General features: G+C 48.5%; 1 protein-coding gene across 1 annotated transcript in view; it reads left to right on the top strand.

The window, feature by feature from the left end:
* Window positions 1-23861, top strand: part of f8 (coagulation factor VIII, procoagulant component) — a 128476-nt gene that overhangs the window by 55291 nt on the left and 49324 nt on the right. The window contains exons 11-14 of the mRNA XM_072505270.1: window positions 6078-6228; window positions 9888-10097; window positions 13861-15046; window positions 18708-18876. Coding sequence (XP_072361371.1) covers window positions 6078-6228; window positions 9888-10097; window positions 13861-15046; window positions 18708-18876 — 1716 coding nt within the window. The remainder of the gene's footprint in view (window positions 1-6077; window positions 6229-9887; window positions 10098-13860; window positions 15047-18707; window positions 18877-23861) is intronic.

Here is a 23861-nt window from a genome sequence, read left to right as displayed (position 1 = left end):
ATGATGCCCATGTAGCGACAAGGGGAGTGATCGAGAGGTGCTTTGGCGTGCTGAAGATGCATTTCAGGTGCCTGGACCTCTCTGGGGGCGCCCTCCAGTATCGGTCAGATAGGGTCGGCCGCATCATTGTGGTGTGCTGCGTCCTGCACAACATAGCCCAGCAGAGGGGCGATGTGCCGCAGGCAGAGGAGGGCGGAGTGGAGGAGCAGCAGGAAGAGGCACAGTCCTCCCCAGATGAGGGGGATGGGGGCAGTGGTCAGGGCAGACGGGGTAGACACAGGCGGGTGGCTGTCCACCATTACCGGCTGGCCCAGGGGCACGGGACAGACTGATAGCCGCCCGCTTCACTGACTAGATGGGCGTGGGAATCGGGTAGTATGGCCACAGACCGCACACCATGGCAACAGCCGACCACCCACACCCCACACCCATCCACCCACCCAGCACCCTCACCCCCCTCCCCAACCCCACCCACCCCACCCGCATGCACACCACCCTCCCCCCCCAATTGCCGATCCACCGGCGGCACAACGGGCCGGGCTCACCCAGTTGCGGGTGGACGCGTGTCTATCGCAGGCCATGGAGGATGATGACAACCCGCCCTGCGATGAGCTCCTGGCTCTACATCGTTGGACTATGTCTACCCATGGCCACAGTACCACCATCCACCCGGACCATCACTGCATGCGGCTGTGACACTGCAGCGCACGGTCCCGTCCTCTGCCCGGGGGATCGGGGGATGTTGATGGCGGCCCAGGGGGAAGGGGGCAGACTCACCTGGGGCTGAGGTAAGACCACCCCTCACACACACACTTGCGCTCAACGTACATGACACGCCCGCACACTTTGGACAGAGCACAAAGGCAGCTTCGGTAGGTGTAACATTGATTTTAATAACCAAAGGAGTTCATGCACGTGCCCTAGCCCCTAAAACTCATCTGTGCCCTGCACCCGTGCCAACTTACTCAGTGTCTAATTGTTTGGCCTTACGGGCCCTTTGACTACGTCTACGTGGTTCCCCAGACGGTACAGCAGAACTGGAGGTGGACTCCTGTGATTCCTGCCCTCTGACACTGGATCCCTTTGGCGGCCGTTTCCTGGGGCGTCCTGGCCTAGATGGGCCAGGCTGCGGCCCGTGCGACTGGGATGGCGAGCTGCCAGACTGTCCTGCCCGTTGCCCACCCGATGCACCTAGGACGGAAGGGGGGGAGTCCAAGATGTCGCGGTGTACCGGGACCTCCCCTACAGAGGGAGCCGGGACGGACCACACCACCTCCTCCTCCCTCGGCGTGCCCGATGGCCCCCAGGCCTCTACATGGGTGGGGGATGCGAACGGACTGGCCATCCGACGCCCCCCCGACATCTGGCGCTGCCAGTCCTGGAGGCCCGTGCTGGTATCGACAGGGGTCTGCAGGTTTGCAGCCATGGAGCCCAGGGTGTTGTCAAACCCTGTCTGTGACAGTGCGACGCCGGCTCGCACATGGCCACTGGCGCCGATGCCCTCAGCGATGGCCTGCTGAGACTGGGCCATGGCCTGCAGAGACTGGACCATGGCCTGCAGAGACTGAGCCATGGCCTGCAGAGACTGGGCTATGGCCTGCTGAGACTGGGCCATGGCCTGCTGAGACTGGGCTATGGCGTTGAGCGCCTCTGCCATCTGGCGCTGGCACTGGCTCATGGCCTCCTGTGAGAGGGCAGCCATTTCCTGGGCCACAGACGCCGCCTGCACGGAAGGCCCCAGGCCTCGCAAACCGTTCCCCATGTCTGACACCGTCGCACCCATTGCCTCCACCGCGGACGCCACTCGTGCGGTGTCAGCCTGGGTGGCACGCATGACCGGGACCACTCCCAGCTCCTGGACGCGGGTGGACTCCTCCACCTGCGACCGCAGCCGCCGCAAGCCACCCGTCACCCTATTCGCTCGTCTCCGTGTCGGTGGTTGCATCGGATCTATGTGTGGGTGTGGTAACTGCAGGAATCCGGGATCCATCTGGGCGGCAGATGTTCGCTTGGCCTGGGCTGCCCTCCGACCGCCCGGTCCCTCTGCTGCTCCTACCTCCACCTGCTGTACCGGGACGGCTGTGTTGTGCGCACATGTGAGTGTAGCAGATGCCTCATCACTAAAGTGCCCAACCGTGGTGAGTGTTTCTGCGATGGTGGAGGGTGTTGGTGACAGCAGTGGCGTTGTGTCGTGCTCTTCGTCCCACTCTGACTCCATGGCACTTTGGGGTGGGGGTTCGTCTCCACCCATCCACTCTGAGTCACTGTCCGGTATTTCGTCTTCCCGGGTAGGGGTGTCCTGGGTAGTGCTGTCCCGGGTAGTGCTGTCCCGGGTAGGGGTGTCCTGGGTAGTGCTGTCCCGGGTAGTGCTGTCCCGGGTAGGGGTGTCCTGGGTAGTGGTGTCCCGGGTAGGGGTGTCCTGGATAGTGGTGTCCTGGGTAGTGGTGTCCTGGCTCGGATGTGACGGGGGCCTGTGGCTGCCCCCCTCATCGCTGGGTGGTCGCTCCCGCACGTGACGGGGGTGTCGTCTCCCTGTTGCTCCAGGTCTCTCCGTCTCCCGTGGTCTCCGAGGGGCATCCTGCGGGCGTCGCATGCTGGAGGGTGCGGGTCTCTCCGTCTCCCGTGGTCTCCGAGGGGCATCCTGCGGACGTCGCATGCTGGAGGGTGCGGGTCTCTCCGTCTCCTGTGGTCTCCGAGGGGCATCCTGCGGGCGGTGTGCATCTGCGGGGATGGGTGCCTGGACGTTTGGTCCTGCGATACACAATGAAGCATGCATGGTTAGACATCAGGCAGTGATCAGGTGATACGGGGGAGGGGGATATAGGGGAGGGGGGATATGGGGACGGGCTGTTGGTGGCTCACTTGCTCGTGGGCCCCCGACCTCTGCATCAGCAACCTCCCGGTCCTCAGGTCCGCCAGCCAGTTCCAGGGCCCTTTCCTCGTGTACGGTCAGTGGCCTCTCATCAGCGGGCCCTCCTCCAGTCCTCACATGCTCCCTATTGTTGTGTGCGCGCTTCTCCTGTGGGGGGGGGGGGGGAGGGGGTGGTGGCAGGGGTAAAAGGCAACAGTGTTAGGCAGGTATATGAATGCACGCCATCGGTTGCGCGTGCATTGCAGAGGTTAAGGTTAGGGCTGGATTCACTTGGGGATATGGGGGAGGGGGGATATGGGGGAGGGGGGATATGGGGGGAGGGGGGATATGGGGGGAGGGGGGATATGGGGGAGGGGGGATATGGGGGAGGGGGATATGGGGAGGGGGGATATGGGGGATATGGGGGAGGGGGATAAGGGGGAGGGGGGATATGGGGGAGGGGGGATATGGGGGAGGGGGGGATATGGTGGAGGGGGGGATATGGGGGAGGGGGGATATGGGGGAGGGGGGATATGGGGGAGGGGGGATATGGGGAGGGGGGATATGGGGGAGGGGGGATATGGGGGAGGGGGGATATAGGGGAGGCTCACCCTGCCTGCTCTGACGAGGTCGTTCACCTTCTTGTGGCACTGGGTGTCTGTCCGTGGTGTCAGGGCCACAGCGGTGACGGCCTCTGCCACTTCCCTCCACAGACGCCGGCTGTGGCGTGGGGCAACTCTGCGGCCGTGCCCGGGATACAGGGCGTCCCTCCTCTGCTCCACCGCGTCCAGGAGCGCCTCCACATCGCGTGACTCGAACCTCGGGGCTGAGCGACGGCCAGCCATCCAGTCGGGTGTTGCGGTCGGGTGTTCCGGTCGGGTGGGGGGGAGCTGCGCGGCCTTATGAGCCGTCACGCCGTGCAGCGCGTATGACGCTGCACGGCGTGAACCACTGCGCAAGCGCGGATCCCGTTACGTCGCTGCTAGCCCATTTCGGGCCGGAGACTATCGTCCTATTTTTATGACGTGACGCAAGTGGGATTTGCGCCGATCGGCGGACTTTCCGCCGATAACGGAGAATTTTGCCCCTGATTCTTGGTAGTGTGGAGGAACAGAGGGATCTTGGGGTCCAGATACATAGATCCCTCAAAGTTGCCACCCAGGTTGATAGGGTTGTTAAAAAGGCGTATGGTGTGTTGGCTTTCATTAACAGAGGGATTGAGTTTAAGAGCCGTGAGGTTTTGCTGCAACTTTATAAAACCCTGGTTAGACCACACTTGGAATATTGTGTCCAGTTCAGGTCGCCTCATTATAGGAAGGATGTGGATGCTTTGGAGAGGGTGCAGAGGAGATTTACCAGGATGCTGCCTGGACTGGAGGGCATGTCTTATGAAGAAAGGTTGAGGGAGCTAGGGCTTTTCTCACTGGAGCGAATAAGGAAGAGAGATGACTTGATAGAGGTGTACAAGGGGATGAGAGGCATGGGTAGAGTGGATGGCCAGAGACTTTTCCCCAGGACGGACATGGCTGTCAAGAGGGGAAATAATTTTAAGGTGATTGGAGCAAGGTATAGGGGAGATGTCAGAGGTAGGTTCTTTACACAGAGAGTGGTGGGTGTGTGGAATGCACTGCCAGCGGAGGTGGTGGAGTTAGAGTCATTGGGACTCTTGGACAGGCACATGGACAGCAGTAAATTGAAGGGGTTTACGTTAGGTTGATCTTAGATTAGGATAAATGATCGACACAGCATCGTGGCCGAAGAGCCTGTACTGTGCTGTACATGTATGTTCTATGTTCTATTCTCACCTCACCCTTGGAATTCAGCTCTTTTGTCCATGTTTGAACCAAAGCTGTAATGAGGTCAGGAGCTGAGTAATTCTGGTAGAACCAAAGCTGAGTGACAATGAGCTGGTTACTGCTAAGCAATTGATAGCACCGTTAATGACCCCTTGAGAGTACACTGATGGGGTGGTAATTGGCTGGGATGGATTTATCTGCTTTTTGTGTACAGGATATACTTGGGCCAATTTCCACATTGTCGGGTAGATGACAGTGTTGAGGCCTTACTGGAACGGTTTGACTAGGGGCAAGTTCTGGAGTACAAGTCTTCAGTACTATTGCCAGAATAGGGTGGCACAATGGCACAGTGGTTAGCACTGCTGCCTCACAGTGACCCAGGTTCAATCTTGGCCTTGGGTGACTGTATGGACTTTACACGTTCACCCCATGTCTGCGTGGGTTTCCTTCAAGTGCTCCGGTGATTTGCAGGTTAGGTGGATTGACTATGCTAAATTGCCCATTAGTGTCCAAAAATGTGCACGTTAGGTGGGGTTACGGGGTTATGGGGATAGGGTGGGGGAATGGGCCTAGGTGCTCATTCAGAGGGTCAGTTCCGACTTGATGGGCCAAATGGTGTTCGTCATTACTGTTGGGATTCTATGGATTCTATAAACTTTGTCAGGGCCCATAGGTTTATAAGATAGAACATTGGACTATTAGGTTGGAATCTTCTGGAATTTTATTTCAGTTACTTTTAGCAGCAGGGAGAGACTTAGTAGGATTTTGCAAAAGATTAAATTAGTTGCACATAAAACCATGAAAAAGTAGATTGTACTGGTCTCTGGGAGGTTCGAATAGATGTTTTTATCATTTTGTCTAATTTCAGTCTGTGAAGCCATTTCTCACTGAAATTGAGACATTTTAATATTTTGAAAGGAACACAATCCATCGTTCTTGAACTTTCTACTGTTTTTCTTCTGCTGATTTCATTTCTTAACGCATTCAATAATTCAAAAGGTGCAGTTTTTAACAACATTTCCCTTTGTTCTTACTGAGTTCCAAATACATCAATGACATTCTTCTGCATGATGTTGAAATCAAGACTTATTACGCCAAACCTATTCGAATTCACTCTTGGATCTCAAGCGTCCACTTGTCCCAAACAGCCTTCCCTTCTTCCTGCCATGTACAACCTTGTTAAAAAGCCAGATACTATATTGTATTCTTTCCAAGTCTTTAAAACTTTGGTGGTATCTACCTATCAAGAACCTTAGTCCTTCACCCAAGTTAACTCATTATATCACAAGTTGTCTAAAGACTAAGGATTTATAAACACTTGAGGAAATAGAAGTGTGAATAGGTTACACAGTGCAAGATGTTTATTACAACTTTACAATTAATGCAAAATTGAGCCTACTTTTTTTACTTTTTTTCTATTTTCTCCACAGGTAAAGATAGACAAAGTCAAGTACCTTTTCTTCTCCATATTTGATGAGAATAAAAGCTGGTACATAAATGATAATATTGAAAAATACTGTGAAGATCCATCACGGGTGAATCCAATTGATCCTGAATTTTATGATTCTAACCTAATGCACAGTAAGTGATTAGTGAGATTTCAGTACCATTAACCATCTAACCCTAAATGATCCTTTGATATTGGCAGCATTTGGATGATCTGAGGGTAACATTACTGACTCTTCAACTCCCAGCTTAGACTGCTCCTAATAACAACAGACCAGTCCCAGGCCCTGTTTCTATATGGGGTTATTGGGTCAAACACTTGGAACTGATATCAGCAGAATTATTTCCCCATAAGAGGCAGAAAGGAACAAGCAATACAGACCATGTGGAATACTGGACAGTAATAGTTCCTAATGAACTTGTCAGCTTGTTACGGGTCTGTTTGGTATTTTCTTTATAAGGCACAGGGTCTATGTAAGGTGCCAACCACAACAGGGAGAAGAAGGCAGTGACACAGTGAGGAATGAGTCAGAATGGCCGGTGAGCAGCCCAAGGCACTATTGTAATGAAAGGTTCAGAGAAGATCCTCATTCACAGGCAACCATTGCACAGTGTCAAGAACATTCGGCGGAATTCTCCCCAAAGGGCGCGATGTCCGCCGACTGGCGCCCAAAACGGCGCCAATCAGACGGGCATCGCGCCGCCCCAAAGGTGCGGAATGCTCCGCATCTTTGGGGGTCGAGCCCCAACATTGAGGGGCTAGGCCGACGCCGGAGGAATTTCCGCCCCGCCAGCTGGCGGAAACGGCCTTTGTTGCCCCACCAGCTGGCGCGGAAATGACATATCTTGGCGGCGCATGCGCGGGAGCATCAGCGGCCGCTGACAGTTTCCCACGCATGCGCAGTGGAGGGAGTCTCTTCCGCCTCCGCCATGGTGGAGACCGTGGCGGAGGCAGAAGGGAAAGTGTGCCCCTACGGCACAGGCCCGCCCGCGGATCGGTGGGCCCCGATCGCGGGCCAGGCCACCGTGGGGGCACCCCCCGGGGCCAGATCACCCCGTGCCCCCCCCCGGGACCCCGGAGCCCGCTCACGCCGCCTTGTCCCGCCGTTCAAAAGGTGGTTTAATCCACGCCAGCGGGACAGGCAATTTATCGGCGGGACTTCAGCCCATCCAGGCCGGAGAATCCAGCGGGGGGCCCCGCCAACCGATGCCGCCCGATTCCCACCCCCGCCGAATATCCGGTACCGGAGACTTCGGCAACCGGCAGGGGCGGGATTTACGGCAGCCCCCGGCGATTTTCCAATCCGGTGGGGGGTCGGAGAATGACGTCCATTATCTGTACACTTCAACAATGCTAAGTGCTACAAAAGAGGAAATGAAATAAATTAGTTGCTTTGAAGTGGGCAGTCATAACTAGTATGGGGCTGTTTAGCACAGGGCTAAATCGCTGGCTTTGAAAGCAGACCAAGGCAGGCCAGCAGCACGGTTCAATTCCCGTACCAGCCTTCCCGAACAGGCGCCAGAATGTGGCGACTAGGGGCTTTTCACAGTAACTTCATTTGAAGCCTACTTGTGACAATAAGCGATTTTCATTTCATTTTCAGTGTTTATAAACAAAGGCAATAACTCTAACCTCACCTTTAGCATTCAGCTCTTTTGTCCACGTTTGAACCAAGGCTGTAATGAGGTCAGGAGCTGAGTGACCCTGGAGGAATCCAAACTGTGTGTCCATGAGCTAAGCCAACATCTATAACCCATCCCTCACTGCCATTGAGAGAAGAGTCAATCACAGCTGTGTCTGAACCATTAAGCTGTCAATCACAGGCTAGTGCAAGGTACTGCTCTGTGAAATTGAATGGATGCTCAGCATTTCAAAGGATCACAGGGGATTTGAAGCCTTTTCAAGTGCTGAGGGCTTTCTAGGAAGGCCCTGACACTTTAACAAGCTGCAGTTTCAAAGGCATAGGGCTGAGCAGATGTTAGGAAAGGGAAAGTGTTCCTCCATTGATTCTTCACTAAACTGCCTGGACTTCTCATTAACTGTCGGGCAGGGCAGTTCAGGGTGAGGAGGCCACTTCAGAGTTTAAAAAGTCTGACCAGGATGATGCTGTTGAACAGAGAGCTGCCTGAGATCAAAGTGCCAAGGGTGATCTTCAGGTTACCCAGGGCTGGAAGGGGCAGTCCAGTCACAGGAGGGGAAAGGGTCCTTCACTCATAGCCCATGCCCAAACAACCCCCAGGACCCTTGTGGAACCTCCCTCCGCAGCCTGGCAAAAGCAGAAGGCACATTTGCAATGTGATGACTCTCTTGACCTCTCCCTTGGTGTCCACCATACCAGGACTGCACTTGGCCATACTTACACCAAAGCCCGCCCAGTGGATTTCCTGCTCTGAGGATGTGAGCAACATACTAGGGGAGGGGGGGGGGGCAAAATTGGGCTTCCAGCCCATCAATTCCATGCTAATGCATGCAACTCAGCACTTTGCATGTTCCCGCTGGCCCGGGGCGGGTAGCCTGCTATGAGCAGCGGCCCAAGAGCGGAAACTGGGGATGGGTCTGCCTCCCTGTGCCAATCCTATTTTTGAGCCAATGCTCCATTCTTTGTCCAATCAAAGCAGCAGAGAATGGAGAATGCCGACCAAGAGAAATTAGTCATTAGAAATCAGCACAATGAACTGGTGCTTCTGCTGCTTAAAATAATGAGATGGCAGCTTAAGCAGTTTGTTGCACTAAGAGAATTTCCATGCATCCTCTAAACCTGGAGGTGTTCACCCTGTCTATGTTGGGTACTGTTTCCTCAATCTCCAGTGCTCCAGTGGCGTCGCACTCTGGACAGGTCAAGGGTCAGCCTCTCAAAATGGATCAGTGATATGAGCTTGAGCAGTCCACCATCCATACATGCACATTCTTTCTCCCTAGCATTGTCCTCCTGTTTAGCCTGAGATGTGAAGAAAGCTGCCATTAGGATAATGCTTCTCTCCTTCACAATTTTTAGATTTTCATTTGTGTAAGATGTTGCAGACTTCCCCGTATCTGACTGTGCACTCGGGTTATGAGCTATGCTTATGGATCATCAATACTGTTATGCACACACTTCTCCTGTTATCATGAGAACTCAGTGCACCTTCAGGAACCCCTTCTTTTTTGCATTCTGGTGACTGCTGACCAGGGGCACACCATGTAGGTCTTTCTTTGGACTCACTTTGCCAAACTTGAGAAAGTCACTGAAACATTTCCTGCACTGGACCTAGTTCCTCCTCATCACTCCTCTGCTATTTGAGCCACCTCCAACCATGTTTTCATTCTCTGTCATGCAGGCTTTCTCATGCCACTGACAGGGAGCACGCTGCTTCTCCATGCAGTCACTGCGTCCAGTAATATCTTAAGTAAGAGATCAGAAAAATGGAGATGGTCAGGGTGCTACCCTGGCGTAGGGGTCCTCCCATATCCACCTCCCTTTACACAACTCCTCCTTGCATTATTGAGACAAATGGCAGCCATAGCAATGACTTCGGCTTGCCTTTTAAATCAGGCCTGCCACCAGTCACTAATTGGACAGCAGATATGACCCTGGGTCAATCAAGTAGATTGTCAATTAAAATTTCAATGAGTACACATTGACTATGCAGTGCAGAGTTGGAATCCAGAAATGAATGTCATTGCAGGTTCCTGACCCAGGAATTGAAATCTCACCTTAGATGCTTTTACGTTTGTGTGCTTTTTTGCACTATTAACATGTATGTATTTGCTATCCTTCAGGTACTGATTTGTTTTTATGCATGCTACTTTGCAGGTATTAATGGGTTTGTCTATGAAAATGTCCCCAAGTTGAAGTTCTGCATGGAAGAAGTGATTTTTTGGCATGTAATAGTTGGCGCTCAAGACAACTTTCTTTCAATCTACTTCCATGGACAAACTTTTAAGTATGATGGGGTGTATGAAGATGTATTAACTCTCTTCCCATTTTCCAGCGAAACAATCCACATGGAAATGGATAACATTGGTCAGTAATGCAGAATTTTGCACTTGTTTAACAGGGACATATGGGCTCTACATATCTTCCTGGCATTTAGGCTGGGATCATGTCCCCTGGTACATTTCACTAATGTAAGAGGTTCACACTCCTGTTTCCCCTTATGGATGGTTCTCAACTTTCAGATTTTAGAAAGGATAAAATCACACAGACACAGGTTTGACTCGACCACAAACATGTTTATTTTTAAAATCTCCAACGCCATAATGCCAAACACTACACAACACTCAATTGGTTGGTCCAATTTAAATCCTTCCACAATTTAACCTCGTCCACTCAAACACACAAAATCAATGCAAGTTATTAGAAGGTCTCTACATAAAAAGCATAGACAAAACCCTACGTTTCTGCCCAAATCTTCCTCAATTTATACCCAAATCTTTCAGGATTTGGTTGTTATCCTTAAGCTACCTTAAAAAGCTCATCCCCAATACCCTTCAGATTTGGCAGATAACTTACAACCCCCTACACAGTTGGTCTTTCCGGTGTGAATTGCAGGTCCACATGCTAGCTTGACCATTCCTGACCCTCTTTCTTGTCTGCAGTGCCATACTCTTCAGTCTTGTCCATGTTAAGATGATTCTTATCAGAATAAACATATTCCCTGGAGCCATCCTGCTGGGTTGTCAGTGCTTAGCATCTTTCAATCCTTTAGTCTATTACATGCCCTGGTGCAGACTCTGTGCTGACGTTATTTTCATAACCAAAACCAATGAACTCCAATAACATGGGGTATCCTTGGCTCCAAAGCTGTATGCATGTGAAAGTCTCTCTCTTCCTTGACTGCCATGAACACTGTTGTGTGATGACTGTTGTCTGAGGCAGTTTGGTGGCAACAATGAACGGCCTCCTCAGCTTCTTGATTGGGTTATCAGATGGCAGTTACCTTGTGTCATTGTTGTGATATTGTCGGCATTTCTGGTCCTTTAATTGTATCAGTTCTGCTGCCATGTTGGAATGTTTGGAATTAACTCCTTACAGTATATATATATCAAAGAACAATACAGCACAGGTTCAGTCCCTTCGGCCCTCCAAGCATGTACCGGTCATGATACCATCCTTGGCCAAAACCCTCAGCACTTATTAGTGCCGTATCCCTCTATACCCATCCTATCCATGTATTTGTCGAGATGCCTTTTGACCTCCGTTAATGTATCTGCTTCCACAACCTCCCCTGGTAACACATTCCAGGCACTCACCGCCCTCTGTGTAAAAAACCTGCTTCGCGCATCTCCTTTAAACTTTGCCCCTCGGACCTTAAACCTATGCCCCCTAGTGACTGACCCCTCCACCCCTGGGTAAGATTGCCTGCCAATCCACTCTATCCATGCCCCTCATAATCCTGCTGAATCCAAGTAAGTGGTAGCTTCTTGCATAGGGAGACCTTGCTCTGGCTTGGTCCCCACCCCTTGGCCCCCTAACAAGAGGTTTTTCCCTTTTGCACGCCACAAAACCCAGCAAGTGGCAGAGTGCTGGCACAACCAGGTCTTACACCACTTTCCGAAGGGGTACTGCCAGATTCCAACTAGAGTTACACAGTCCGTGGCCCATCTATAGCCCATATTTTTATTAGCTTTTTAAAAATTTTAGCGTACCCAATTCTTTTTCTTTTTCAATTAAGGGGCAATTTAGCATAGCCAATCCACCAACCTGCACATTTTTTGGGTTGTGGGGGTGAGACCCACACAGACACACGGAGAATGTGCAAACTCCACACAGACAGTGACCCGGGATCAGGATTGATTCCGGGTCCTCGGCACCATGAGGCAGCAATGCTAGCCATTGTGCCACCTTGCTGTCCATATTTTTATTAGTAAGTCTGTTTGCAAACAAGCATTCGCATGAACTCTTTCTTCATCATTACTGATGTACTTTCTGTACAAAAATAAAATGTGTCTGCTTTTGAATTTTGTATCAACACTATTGTTTGTTGAATTAAGGAATTTTATAACACCCAGACAAAACTGCAACAATTCATATGCTGAATTTGGTTTAGTTCGTTTCCGGAAGTAAGTGATTTGACTAAATTGTGCTTGACTAACAATATGTAAATTAGCTTTCCCACAGCCTAATGAAAGTTCCAAGAACCTTGCTTGATTAAGTAATAGCTTACTCTACATTTGCACAGAGTTTAGACAACAACAGTGTCTTGGGGGGTTCCAGACAGGAGAAGTAGTGTGTGAACATGCTTTCTGCGTAAGTCCCACACTCTGATACGCATTGACCTAATCCTTTACACCTCATCTCTTGTTGACCAAGCTTTTCATGGTCCTTTCTAGCACCTTTGGCTTAGCTTTGTCTGATTAAACCTCTGTGATGAGTTTCTACATTAAAGATGCTACGTAAATGTGAGTAGATGTTATTGAGGATACACCACTGTCATTTTGTATGGGGCTTTTAGATTAATTCAAAACTGTTGGCATGTAGCTGCAACAGTTTGTGTTTCTGGTGCAAATGTGCATCTCTGACTTAACTCCCGTTATGTTGGTCGGGGTGCGATTTTGATCCAGTGGTATTGAAGGAACAGCCATAATATGTCCAAAACAGGATGGTGTGTGAATTGGAGAGGACTTTAAGACAATGGTATATGCTAGCTGCTCTTGTCCTTCTAAATCGTAGAAGTTGTGGCTTTGGGAAACTGTCAAAGAAGCCTTAATAGTTCTTGCTCTGTCTTTTTCCCAGTGAGAAAATTCTGTATATACTCACAATTCCATGCAGAATGCACAGAGATGACAGATATGTGAATAGACTGGAGAATCTGAGGACAGACATTCTTCTAAGAGCAGAGACAGCTAAGAGGAGATTTGATGGAGGTGTTTAAAATGCAGAGGTGTTTTAATAGAAGAAGTAAATAGAGTAAATCAAAAACAATAGCTGAATGGTCAATAACCGGACCATAAGACATAGGAGCAGAATTAGGCCACTCGGCCCATCGAGTCTGCTCTGCCGTTCAATCATGGCTGATATTTTCTCATCCCCATTCTCCTGCCTTCACCCCATAACCCCTGATCCCCTTATTAATCAAGAACCTATCTATCTCTGTCTTAAAGACACTCCGTGATTTAGCCTTCACAGCCTTCTGCGGCAAAGAGTTCCACAGATTCACCCCCTCTGGCTGAAGAAATTCCTCCTCATCTCTGTTTTAAAGGATTGTACCTTCAGTCTGCGATTGTGCCCTCTGCTTCTAGTTTCTCCTACAAGTGGAAACATCCTCTCCATTTCCATTCTATCCAGGCCTCGCAGTATCCTGTAAGTTTCAATAAGATCCCCCCTCATCCTTCTAAACTCCAGGGAGTACAGATCCAGAGTCCTCAACCGAGTCACAACAGGTGAATCACAAAAGATGATTGCCAAAAGAACCGGAGGTGACATGAGGAAAAACATTTTATGCAACAAGTAGTTAGGATTTGGAACGCGATCCCTGATAGGGTTTTGCATACAGATTCAACAGTAGCCTTCAAAAGGGAATAGGATAAACACTTGAAAGAGAAGAAAATTCAGGGAAATGGGGCAAGAACAGCAGAGTGGGAACAGCAGCACAGAATTGATGGGCCCAATGGTCTCCTTCTGCATTGTACTATTCAACGATTGACATCCCAACCATGTCACTTTCAAAACTGAGAAATTATGAAATGAAACTTGATATGCTTGGTTGCACTTAATTTAGGTAAAAGTTGATTCTTTCCAACTCTATAGTTTTACTTTATTACTCCCTTTACCTCTCAACCTCCAGGTTTGTGGCTCGTGGAGCCCCTCAATTATCAATATCAAATTCAGGGCATGAGGGCAAAGTTCAGAGTTCGTAACTGTGATTATGATGAGGAAATGGTGGAAGACTTTCTTCTGGAAATTGACCCTGATGAGGCTAATGGAAACGTACTTGAAGAAGAAATGAAGCAACTTCTTTTCAGACCACGAGCATTCAACACGCGCAACAATAATATAACAGAAGAAATTGAACTGGAGGAACTCATGAACATCACGAATGATGTGGAAAATATGATTGAGCAAGACCCTATCTGGTCACATTGCAGGCAAAAGCAACATCACACCTTAGGTAAGGGATATGCACAGGAAAAGAAAGAAAATCGCTTTTCGAATCACGGTAACAGTTTGTCCAAAGACCCCAATGAACTGAATCAAACTATTAGAAAGGATCTTGATGATCCATCTGAAACCAGCAAGAAGCAAACTACAAAAGAATCTGATGAAATGCACTCTGCCTTCACCAAGGACAGTAGAGTTAATAAACACAGCAAGAATGGAGAAATTGATGAGTTAATTGAAACAAACTACAGTTCGGATGATCTTGTGCAGACGAACCGAATGAGAGAGATACCTTTTCACGATAGCCCAGAAGCTAACCTGACCTTGACTCAAACAGATGGAAAACAGGACTTCCTCTATGAAAAACAGGTTCTTAAAAAAGACCGGATCGTATTGACCGACAAATTGCAATCAAATCAAAGCCAAAAGCTGGATGATGGGGTTATCGCAAAGACCCAGCTTCACAAAGCATTTACATTTGAACGGGAAATTAGCAATGGAACAGAGGGAATGAACTTATGGGATAATGATACAGCTGCAACCTTCAGGGAATCTGAAGGTATAACATCCAATCAGACATCATTTAATGAAGCATCAACCACAGAAACTGTAATCAATTCCACACAAGCCAGGGAAGAAACTCTTGAATATGATGACTATTCAGAAGAAAGTGGAGCTGGTGATGAGTCCAGCTACCGAGACATACATGATACTAACTTTGGAGCTTTCTCCAGCAGTGAGTGGTGCCCAGAGGAGGATCCAAGCTACATCCTACGAACTTCCAATTCACAGTCTAAATACTATTACATTGCAGCTGTGGAACTGTTATGGGATTATGAAGCCAACGAATCAGCTGGAGCTTTCAAGCACAGGTAAGTGAGTATTAATTTTGATTCATAAAGGTGGACATATTAAATAAGATGTAACCAGTTAACAATAGACTGCACATGTAGAATTCCTATTCAAGCCAACTGCTTGTTCATTATGAAGAGTTTCCAGGGAGGGTTTAAACTAAAAACGCAGGGGGGTGGGAACCTATGCAGTCAGAGAAGGAGGAATCAAGGACAAAATCAAAAGTCAGAAAGGGGAATAAGAAATGTAAAAGGCAGATAAACCAAGGGCCAGATTCAAGCAGGACCACAGTGAAAAATATTGGGAGTGGGAAAATTAATGTTAAAAAGACAAGCTTAAAGGCTTTGTGCCTTAATCCGTGGAGCATTCGCAATAAAGCGGATGAACTAATCATACAAATAGATGAAAACGGATATGATATAATCGGGATTACCGCATGGCTGCAGTGTGACTAATGGTGGGAGCTAAACATCCAGGCATATTCAGTATTTAGGAAGGACAGACAAAAAAGAAAAGGCGATTGGGTTGCATTGCTGGTTAAAGAGGAAATTAACACAATAGTGGGGAAGGATATTAGCTTCAACAATGTGGAATCTGTACGGGTCAAGCTGCGAAGCACCAAGGGGCAAAAAATGTTTGTGAGTGTTATGTATAGACCCCCAAACTGTAGCGATGATCTTGGGAATGGCATTAAACAAGAAATTAGAGATTCATGCGATAAAGGACCATCTGTAATTTTGGGTCATTTTAATCTGCATATAGATTGGGCAAATCAAATTAATTACAATACCATAGAGTGGGAATTCCTGGAATGTATACGGGATGGTTTTCTGGACCAATATTCTGAGGAACCGACTACAGGACAGGCCACCCTAGACTGGGTATTGTGTAATGAGAATGAAATAATTGCCAATCTAGTTGTGCAAGACCCTTTGGGGATGAGCGACCGTAATATGATAGAACTTTTCATGAAGGTGAGAGTGATGTAGTTGATTCTGAGACTAGGATCCTGAATGAGTCATCTGGTCAGTTGGGGAGCTTCAGCACGCCTACATGAGCACCCTTCACAGGAAGAATGAGAGGTGATCTCATTGAAAGCTATGGGATTCTTAAGAGGCTTGATAGGATAAATGCTGAGAGGATATTTCTCCTCATGGGAGAGTTTTGGACCGGAGGGCATTGTCTCAGAATAAAGGGGGGAAAGTTAGGACCGATATGAGGAGGGATTTCTTCTGTAAAAGGGTTGTGAGTCTTTGGAACTCCTTACCACAGAGAGGTATGGGGGCAGAGTCCGTGTGTATATTTAAGACTGAGATAGATAGATTCTTGATCAGTAAGGGAATCAAGGGTTCTGGGGATAGGGCAGGAAAGTGGATTTGTGGATATGGGTGGCATGGTGTCACAGTGGTTAGCACTGCTGCCTCACAGTGCCAGGGACCCGGTTCAATTTAGGCCTTGTGTAACTGTGTGGAGTTTGCACTTTCTCCCCGTGAGTGGGTGGGTTTCCTCCGGGTGCTCCTGTTTCCTCCCACAGTCCAATGAAGTATAGATTAAGTGGAATGACCATTCTAAATTGCCCCTTAGTGTCCAAGGATATGTAGATAAGGTGGGGGTGTGGATCTGGATGGGGTGCAGATTCGATGGGCCGAATGGCCTCCTTCTGCACTGATTCAATGAATGTTGGATCAGCCATGATCCTATTGAATGGCAGAGCAGGCTTGAGGGGCTGAACGGCCTACTCCTGTTCCTATGTCTTATGGTCTTATGATAATAATAATCTTTATTGTCACAAGTAGGCTTACATTAACACTGCAATGAAGTTACTATATGAAATAAAAAGCCCCTAGTCGCCACATTCCGGCGCCCTTTCGGACACACACACAGAGAATTCAGAATGTCCAAACTACCTATGGGCCACTGCACCATATGCAGCCTCACAAAAGGGCCTCCAAATCTGCGATTAAACCAAATTTCACGCCCCATCTTTTATACATTCAAGGTTATTTTAATGTGCCTACCAGTAAATGATTGGTAAAGGTTGCATTGTCTCACAACTGCAGCCTCAGTTTTGTGTGGCAGACAGGCCAACCGCTGGACAAAATATTAATATGCTCAAACTTTAAACGCTCATTATTTTTAAACTTTACTGATCCAATATTCTTTTTATTTGGTCCAGCCTTATTAAAAGAATGAAAATGTAATCCTCAATTTGTGAGGAAAATGTATCGCAATCATATCAAATTATGACAGCTTCAAATTCCAGCTATTCATGTTTTTGTGACTGTGACCCATGAGTAGCTTGATAAGCAGAAAGGAATTTCCATTTGTATTTATGGTGGGCAATGCATAGTGTTCAGCTCTACTTTACAATAATCTTCAAGTGTCTCTGTCACATGCCCACTGTCTTGACTGGGGAATACTGTGTGACTAGAAGTGCAGCAAAAGAGATTAAACATGGGGCGGGATTTTCAGCGTGTTTCCCTGTGGCGGGAAGCAACCCACCACTGGCCGGTAACGGGATCTTCTGGGCCCGCTGCTGTCAATGGGATCCACCCCACACTGCCGAGATTCCGTGGCAGTGGTTCGCCATCAGTGGAACGGAAATCCTGCTGGTGCGAAGAGATGAAAAATCCCCTTCGCGAATTCAAAAACATATAGGGCTGAATTCTCCGTTTTTGGGACTATGTCCCCATGTCGTCGCGAAAACTGTGTACTTTTACGCCAGGAAAACTGATATCAAAAGTCCACAGATTCACGTCTTGCAGGGGGCTATCAGGCAGCTGTCGTGGAGCTCGCAGCTCCAGCTGTTGGTACGGCCCCCCGCACGTCCGGGTCAGAGGCCAGGCACGCTCCATGGCGGACTCAGCCCGTGGACCTGATCCACCGATATAGTGCCCCGCACGGCCGCTCGCCCGACCCTGACCGCCCGCACACATAGCCCCCAGCCCCAGCCCCGAATGAAGCACCTCAAGCCCTCCGATCGGCCTTCCCCCGACTGTGGCAGCCCCCGACTGAGCCCGCAGCTGCCACACGAGGTTCCCGAACGGCAGGACCATATTAGAGCCACCCTGTCGGGAATTCAGCCGGTCGGGGATGGGGAATAGCGGGGTGGGCCACAGGTCATTGCCTCAGGCCGTGGATACTCGGCGCGGCGTATTCCTGAATACGCCTCTTTTCGGGAAGCGGAGAATAGCGGAACCTCCGCCGGTCCGATTTCATGCGGGAAAACGGATTCTCCGCCCTGTCGTCGAACGCGATTTCAGCGTCGGGGTGCAGAGAATCCAGCCCCTAATAAAAGATAGTCAAGGTTTTTAATTGAGGGTTTATGAGATATCTTACTGATCTTTTGTCAGAGGAGTATCGTTTTACTGTTATTTAACACATGTCTAAGTTAGGCATTCATTGCAGGATTTACTGACTAAATATTAAGGAGTAGAGCACTTTACTGGGTATTTCGAGTTTCAAATAGATATTTGTGCTATTTCCTGGATTACTGCCCAGTAAATTACTGGGCATGATACTGAAGATATTGTACAGAAATGTAAATATGTATGATAGATTTAAGAGATAATATATAAATATACATATATATTTAAATAATATTCACACTCACTAATGGCTGTAACTGGAGCAAATTTAATCAGCTCAACATCAGATTAAACTGATGCCAATGTCACATAGGCAGAGGAAGCAATCTCCAAGACAGAGTCTTGGCAGCAAATTCAAGAAGGCAGTGTTTCTGCAATACAAGGACAGCATGTTCAAACATCCCATAGTCCGTGGAGAAGGTGAACAACATTTGGGCATTCTTGGGCCTGTCATCAGTGCTGAAGTCGATGATGTTATTGTGGTGAGTCACCAACCTTAAAATAAATATATGGATTTAAAATGATATTTTACAAATTGATCACAGGACTAACATGCAAACTCAAAATTCAGTTTCACATTAAACTGGATTCCAGGAGGTCATCAATCCAATCTGTTCCAATCCAAATATTTCTGTGATTACCTTGGAACTCTCGGGGCTTTTCACAGTAACTTCATTGACGCCTACTTGTGACAATAAGCGATTATTATTATTAACTCAGTCTTCCCTTCATTTTAATTTGCTGAACATCTTCCATCACATTCTGGCTCTCCTTTTGTCATCATTCTTAGTTCACGTTACCAATCATCTGCTTACTCCACATTCTATTACTCTTCTGCTAACTTCTTCTCCCACAGCCAAACCCACGAATGATTCCTCTCTGCACAGCACCAAGTCTATACAATTCTTTTGATTCTTGGTCCATTGCAACTCTTGAGTTCACTCGGTCAACATGGTAGTCCATGTTACCTCATTGTTCTCTTTGTAAGTCCCTCCATAGCCTCATCTATCCCTACCTCTTGAACTTTCTCTACTCTATGGGCGCGATGCGTCTGAAAGTTAGCTCGCCACGGTGCAGCATGGCCGATAAGAATCGGGAGACCCTGTTCCCAGGATCCACCTGGCTCTCAATGCCTCACGAGATCACGTTAGATCTCACGAGGCGTTGCAATGTAAATCCTGTCCACTGTGGGCGGGATCATATTTTGGCAAATCTGCATATTAAAGCCAGACAGCTAGTCTCACTTTAATGTGCAGATTCCCGAGGTTCCTGAGACTTTGGGATCTATCCCCTTTGCCTTAGAGACATTAAGGGGGCGATTCTCCAAAATGGAAACCAAGTGTTCGCGCCGTCGTGAAATGGGCACGGGGACGACTGATTCTGTCCCTCACAGGGGGCCAGCATGGCGCTGGAGCGGTTCACGCCGCTCCAGCCTCCCTTCCCGGCGCCAAATGAGCGCCGCGCCAACCCGTGCATGCGCAGTTGGGTCGCACCAACCTGCGCATGCGCGGGGGACTTCTTCAGCGCGCCGGCCCCGACTCAACATGGCGTCGGTGTTCAGGGGCTGGCCGCGCAACAAAGTAGGCCGGGGGGGGGGGGGGGGAGAGGCCGGACCGCCGATCGGTGGGCCCCGATCGTGGGCCAGACCCCATTGGAGGCCCCACCCGGGGAAGGAGCGCTTTCCCCCGCCCCACAGGCCGCCCCCGACCCTTCGCGCAGAGTTCCCGCTGGCAGCGACCAAGGGTGAACGGCGCCGGCGGGACTCTGTCGTATCCGCGCGGCAGCAGGGCCCATCCGGGCCGGAGAATCGGTGGCCCCGCCGATTCCAGCGGCCCGCGGCTGGCGCCGTGCCAAACGCACCGGCGTAAATGGCGCCTATTCTCCGCACCTCGGAGAATCGTGCGCTGGCATCGGGGCCAGTTGCGGCAATTCTCCGGCCTGGCGCGGGGCTCGGAGAATCACCCCCTAGGTAAGCACCGTTTGGTACTGGCCTCCACAATCAGGGACCAGTTAGAACGGCACAATCCCTGGGGATTGGAGGCCCCCAGTTGCATGCCCTTTGGGCAGGGTGGTGCCCTGGCACTACTGGTGCCACCAGGCCAACCTGGCAGTGTCACCTGGGTTCCAGCTTGTCACTGCCAAGATTGTATTTTCTGTGCACCCGTGATTGGGATGAGGGTTGCCTCTGTGGGTGTTGAGAGAGGGTGGGGTGTGTGGGGGGCAGAGGGTGTGGGGGGCAGGGACCCTACCATACTGCGTTCGGGCTGGGGGTTGTTGGGGATCATTTTGGGGCGGTGGATATCGTGACGCCATTTAAAAATGGTGCCTTGATCTCTCGCTATACTGGGGAGTTACGACGAACGGAGCTCCTCAATGTACAAAATGGGACCACGTGTGGCCTCGGCCGCGTATTCCCTGCTGAGGCCCCTTATACAATGCGAATTGCGTTGTATAGTCATGTGTTTCCCGGCAGTGTGAGCACCAGGAAACACGCGGCTAAAAGCGCTCACTTTGGGACTTTGTTTCCAATTAGTTGGATAGTGCCCAATGCTCCCCTCTTCGGCTTTTGTTGCATCTCCCTCCTTCCCACAAAACTGTCAGTTGCCATGAGTTATTTTATTTATTTATTCTTTTATAGGATTTGGGTAGCGCTGGAAAAGCCAGCATTTGTTGCCCATATCTAATTACCCTTCAACTGAGTGGTTTGGTAGGCCAATTCAGAGGTCAGATAAGAGTCAATCTTATTGCTTTGGGTTTGCGGAATCACATGTAGGCCAGACCAGATAAGGACGGCCCATTTCCTTCCCAAAAGAACATTTGTGAGCCAGAAGGGTTTTTATGACAATCAATTATAGTTTCAAGACCATTATTTTTGATATGAGTTTTATGTTCCAGAATTTATTAATTGAATTTAAATTCCACCAGCTGCCATGGTGGGATTTGAATCCATGTCCCCAGAGCATTCGCCTCTGCATTACTAGTGCAGTGACATTACCACCGCATTACCATGGGCAGAATTCTCAATTTTCCCAGCTGGATGTTTCTTGGCAACAGGAGGCTTGCACAATACGCTGAGAACAGGATTTTCTTCTCCCGTTGCTGTCAATGGGAATTCCGGCCCATGACTTCAGCCATATTGGCTCCATGTTCTGAAAGCTCTCGTTCAACTTGCTATAACAAAAATAACTTTTATAACTTTAACATAAAGAAACTTATGGGCGGCACTGTGGCGCAGTGGTTCGCACAAAAGAACTGGGTACTTTAAATTTATTTAAAAAAAAATAAATAAACTTTTTACCCTGAATATAAACTTCCCACGTTGTTCCTTATAAAACAAAGTATGACACCAAGGCACACAGATATATTGGTTCAGATGACTAACAGGTTGGTCAGAGAGGTAGCTTTTAATATGTGTCTTAAAGAGAAGCAGAGAGATTTGGGAGGATATTCCAGAGTTTAGGGCAGGGGCGACTGAATGCTTGGTCACCAAGTGGAGCAATTATTTCTTTTTTAAAAATATATTTTTATTCTTCTCCTGTTTCACATTTTCTCCCAAATTTACACCCAACAATAAACATTAATCAGTAACGAATGCAATGTCAATCCCCATATCAATAACAACGATCCCATCTCCCACCAAACCCCCAAACATTAGCCCTCATGTTAACATAGACAAATGACAAAAACAAATCAGAAATCACCCATAGTCACCATTAACACATACAACACATTCGACCACCTTCCCCCCAACCTTCCCAACCATCCCCCCCCACCCCCCTAATGTTCGATGTAATCCAATTCTCGAAAGTGCATCATGAATAACGTCCATAAATTGTAGAACCCCTCCGTCCTTCCCCTCAGTTCAAATTTGACCTTTTTCAGAGTCAAGAATTCCAGCAGGTCCCCCCGCCATGCCAGGGCACAGGGTGGAACGGTTGCTCTCCACCCTAACAGGATCCGCCTTCGGGCAATCAACGAGGCGAAGACTACATCATCTTGGTGGAGCAATTATACCTGGGAATAAACATGAGGCCAGAATTAGAGAAGCCTGCATAGAACCTACTTCTTTGGCCATGTCCACATTGTCCAATCTTATAAATCATCCAACCACAAATATTTTCACCTCATAAAGCACATCAAGACCCTTCCTTACTTTCGGGATGTTTTATGAAGAGGCACTAGCATAATGAGGAGGCTGTAGCAGAGTGGTATTGTCGCTAGACTTGTAATCCAGCAACCCAGCATAATGGTTGGGGGACCAGGTTCGAATCCCACCGTGATGGATGGTGAAATCTGAATTCAGTAAAGTGCTGGAATTGAAAGTTTAATGATGACCATTACATGATTGTTGTAAAATCCCATCTGGTTCACTAATGCCCCTTTAGGGACGGAAATCTGCCGTCCTTGTCTGGCCTACTTTTGACTGCCTTCTGAAATGGCCTAGCAAGCCACTCAGTCACTGCATACTGTCAGTAATGCTCAAACCCTATGAATGAATTAAAAAAACATTGTTAATTCAATCCATATTTTTTTAATTATTTGTCTCACTGCTCTAGAAGGGCTTCTAAAAGGCAGAAATAAGTACTATGTTACTACCAAATCTGAAACTAAAGAATTCACATATTTGTCTATGAATCAATATTGAACATTGAGCTGTAATTTTCTTCTAAACCAAGCACTTGGATCAAAATCCATTACTTAACAGTTCTACAAAATTATTTTGTAACAGTATCAGAAGGTTAAGTGTCAAAGTGTGATATCACATTAGGAGCTGATACACAATCAATTACTCGTGAGACAAGGAGAGTCATACTAATCGGCTTTAATCAGCTAGAACTGTACCCAGCAGCTTCAATACAGAAAGTGAAGGCTGCTGGGACGGCATTGGTTCTTATACCCCGCCTCTCAGGGCGGAGCTACGTACGTTGGCCAATGGTAGACTCCTAGGTCTGGCCAATGGGCATCCTCCTCTCAGGTACTGCAATACCTGGTATTACCACAGGAGCTAACTTCACTGAATTTGTAATGTGACTTCCTTAACTTGCATTTATTCGGCCTTTGCATGATTTTTTTCTCCAGTAAATTGCCTCCTCCCCCCCACATTCTTTATTCATTTGGCTTCATACCTAGGATAAAAAAGTGCAAATGTATGAAGTGTTCCAAGGCCACTACACTGACACTGTCTCTAGGATGCCGTTTGTCACCAAAAAGGCATGATTCTTTCTTCTCAAGTTTTCATTCCACCCCACACTATTGGAAAAGACTGCCAGCTTCCCAGTCTGAACGCGTTAAATCAAGACTTGAACAAAATGTTTCTCAAATTCATTTGTTTGCTCGGTTCATCTAATTTGAGTTAAATTTGGTGTTGTGACATGCACAACTACACTGGATGTTATCTTAAGCTCCGAAATTTCACAGTAACCAGTCATGGACTGCAACCTCCGACTACACTTTCACATTCCAAAGT

Source organism: Scyliorhinus torazame, chromosome 5, assembly GCF_047496885.1.
Source record: "Scyliorhinus torazame isolate Kashiwa2021f chromosome 5, sScyTor2.1, whole genome shotgun sequence".
Taxonomy (NCBI): Eukaryota; Metazoa; Chordata; class Chondrichthyes; order Carcharhiniformes; family Scyliorhinidae; genus Scyliorhinus; species Scyliorhinus torazame.
This window is presented reverse-complemented; position numbering and strand designations above follow the sequence as displayed.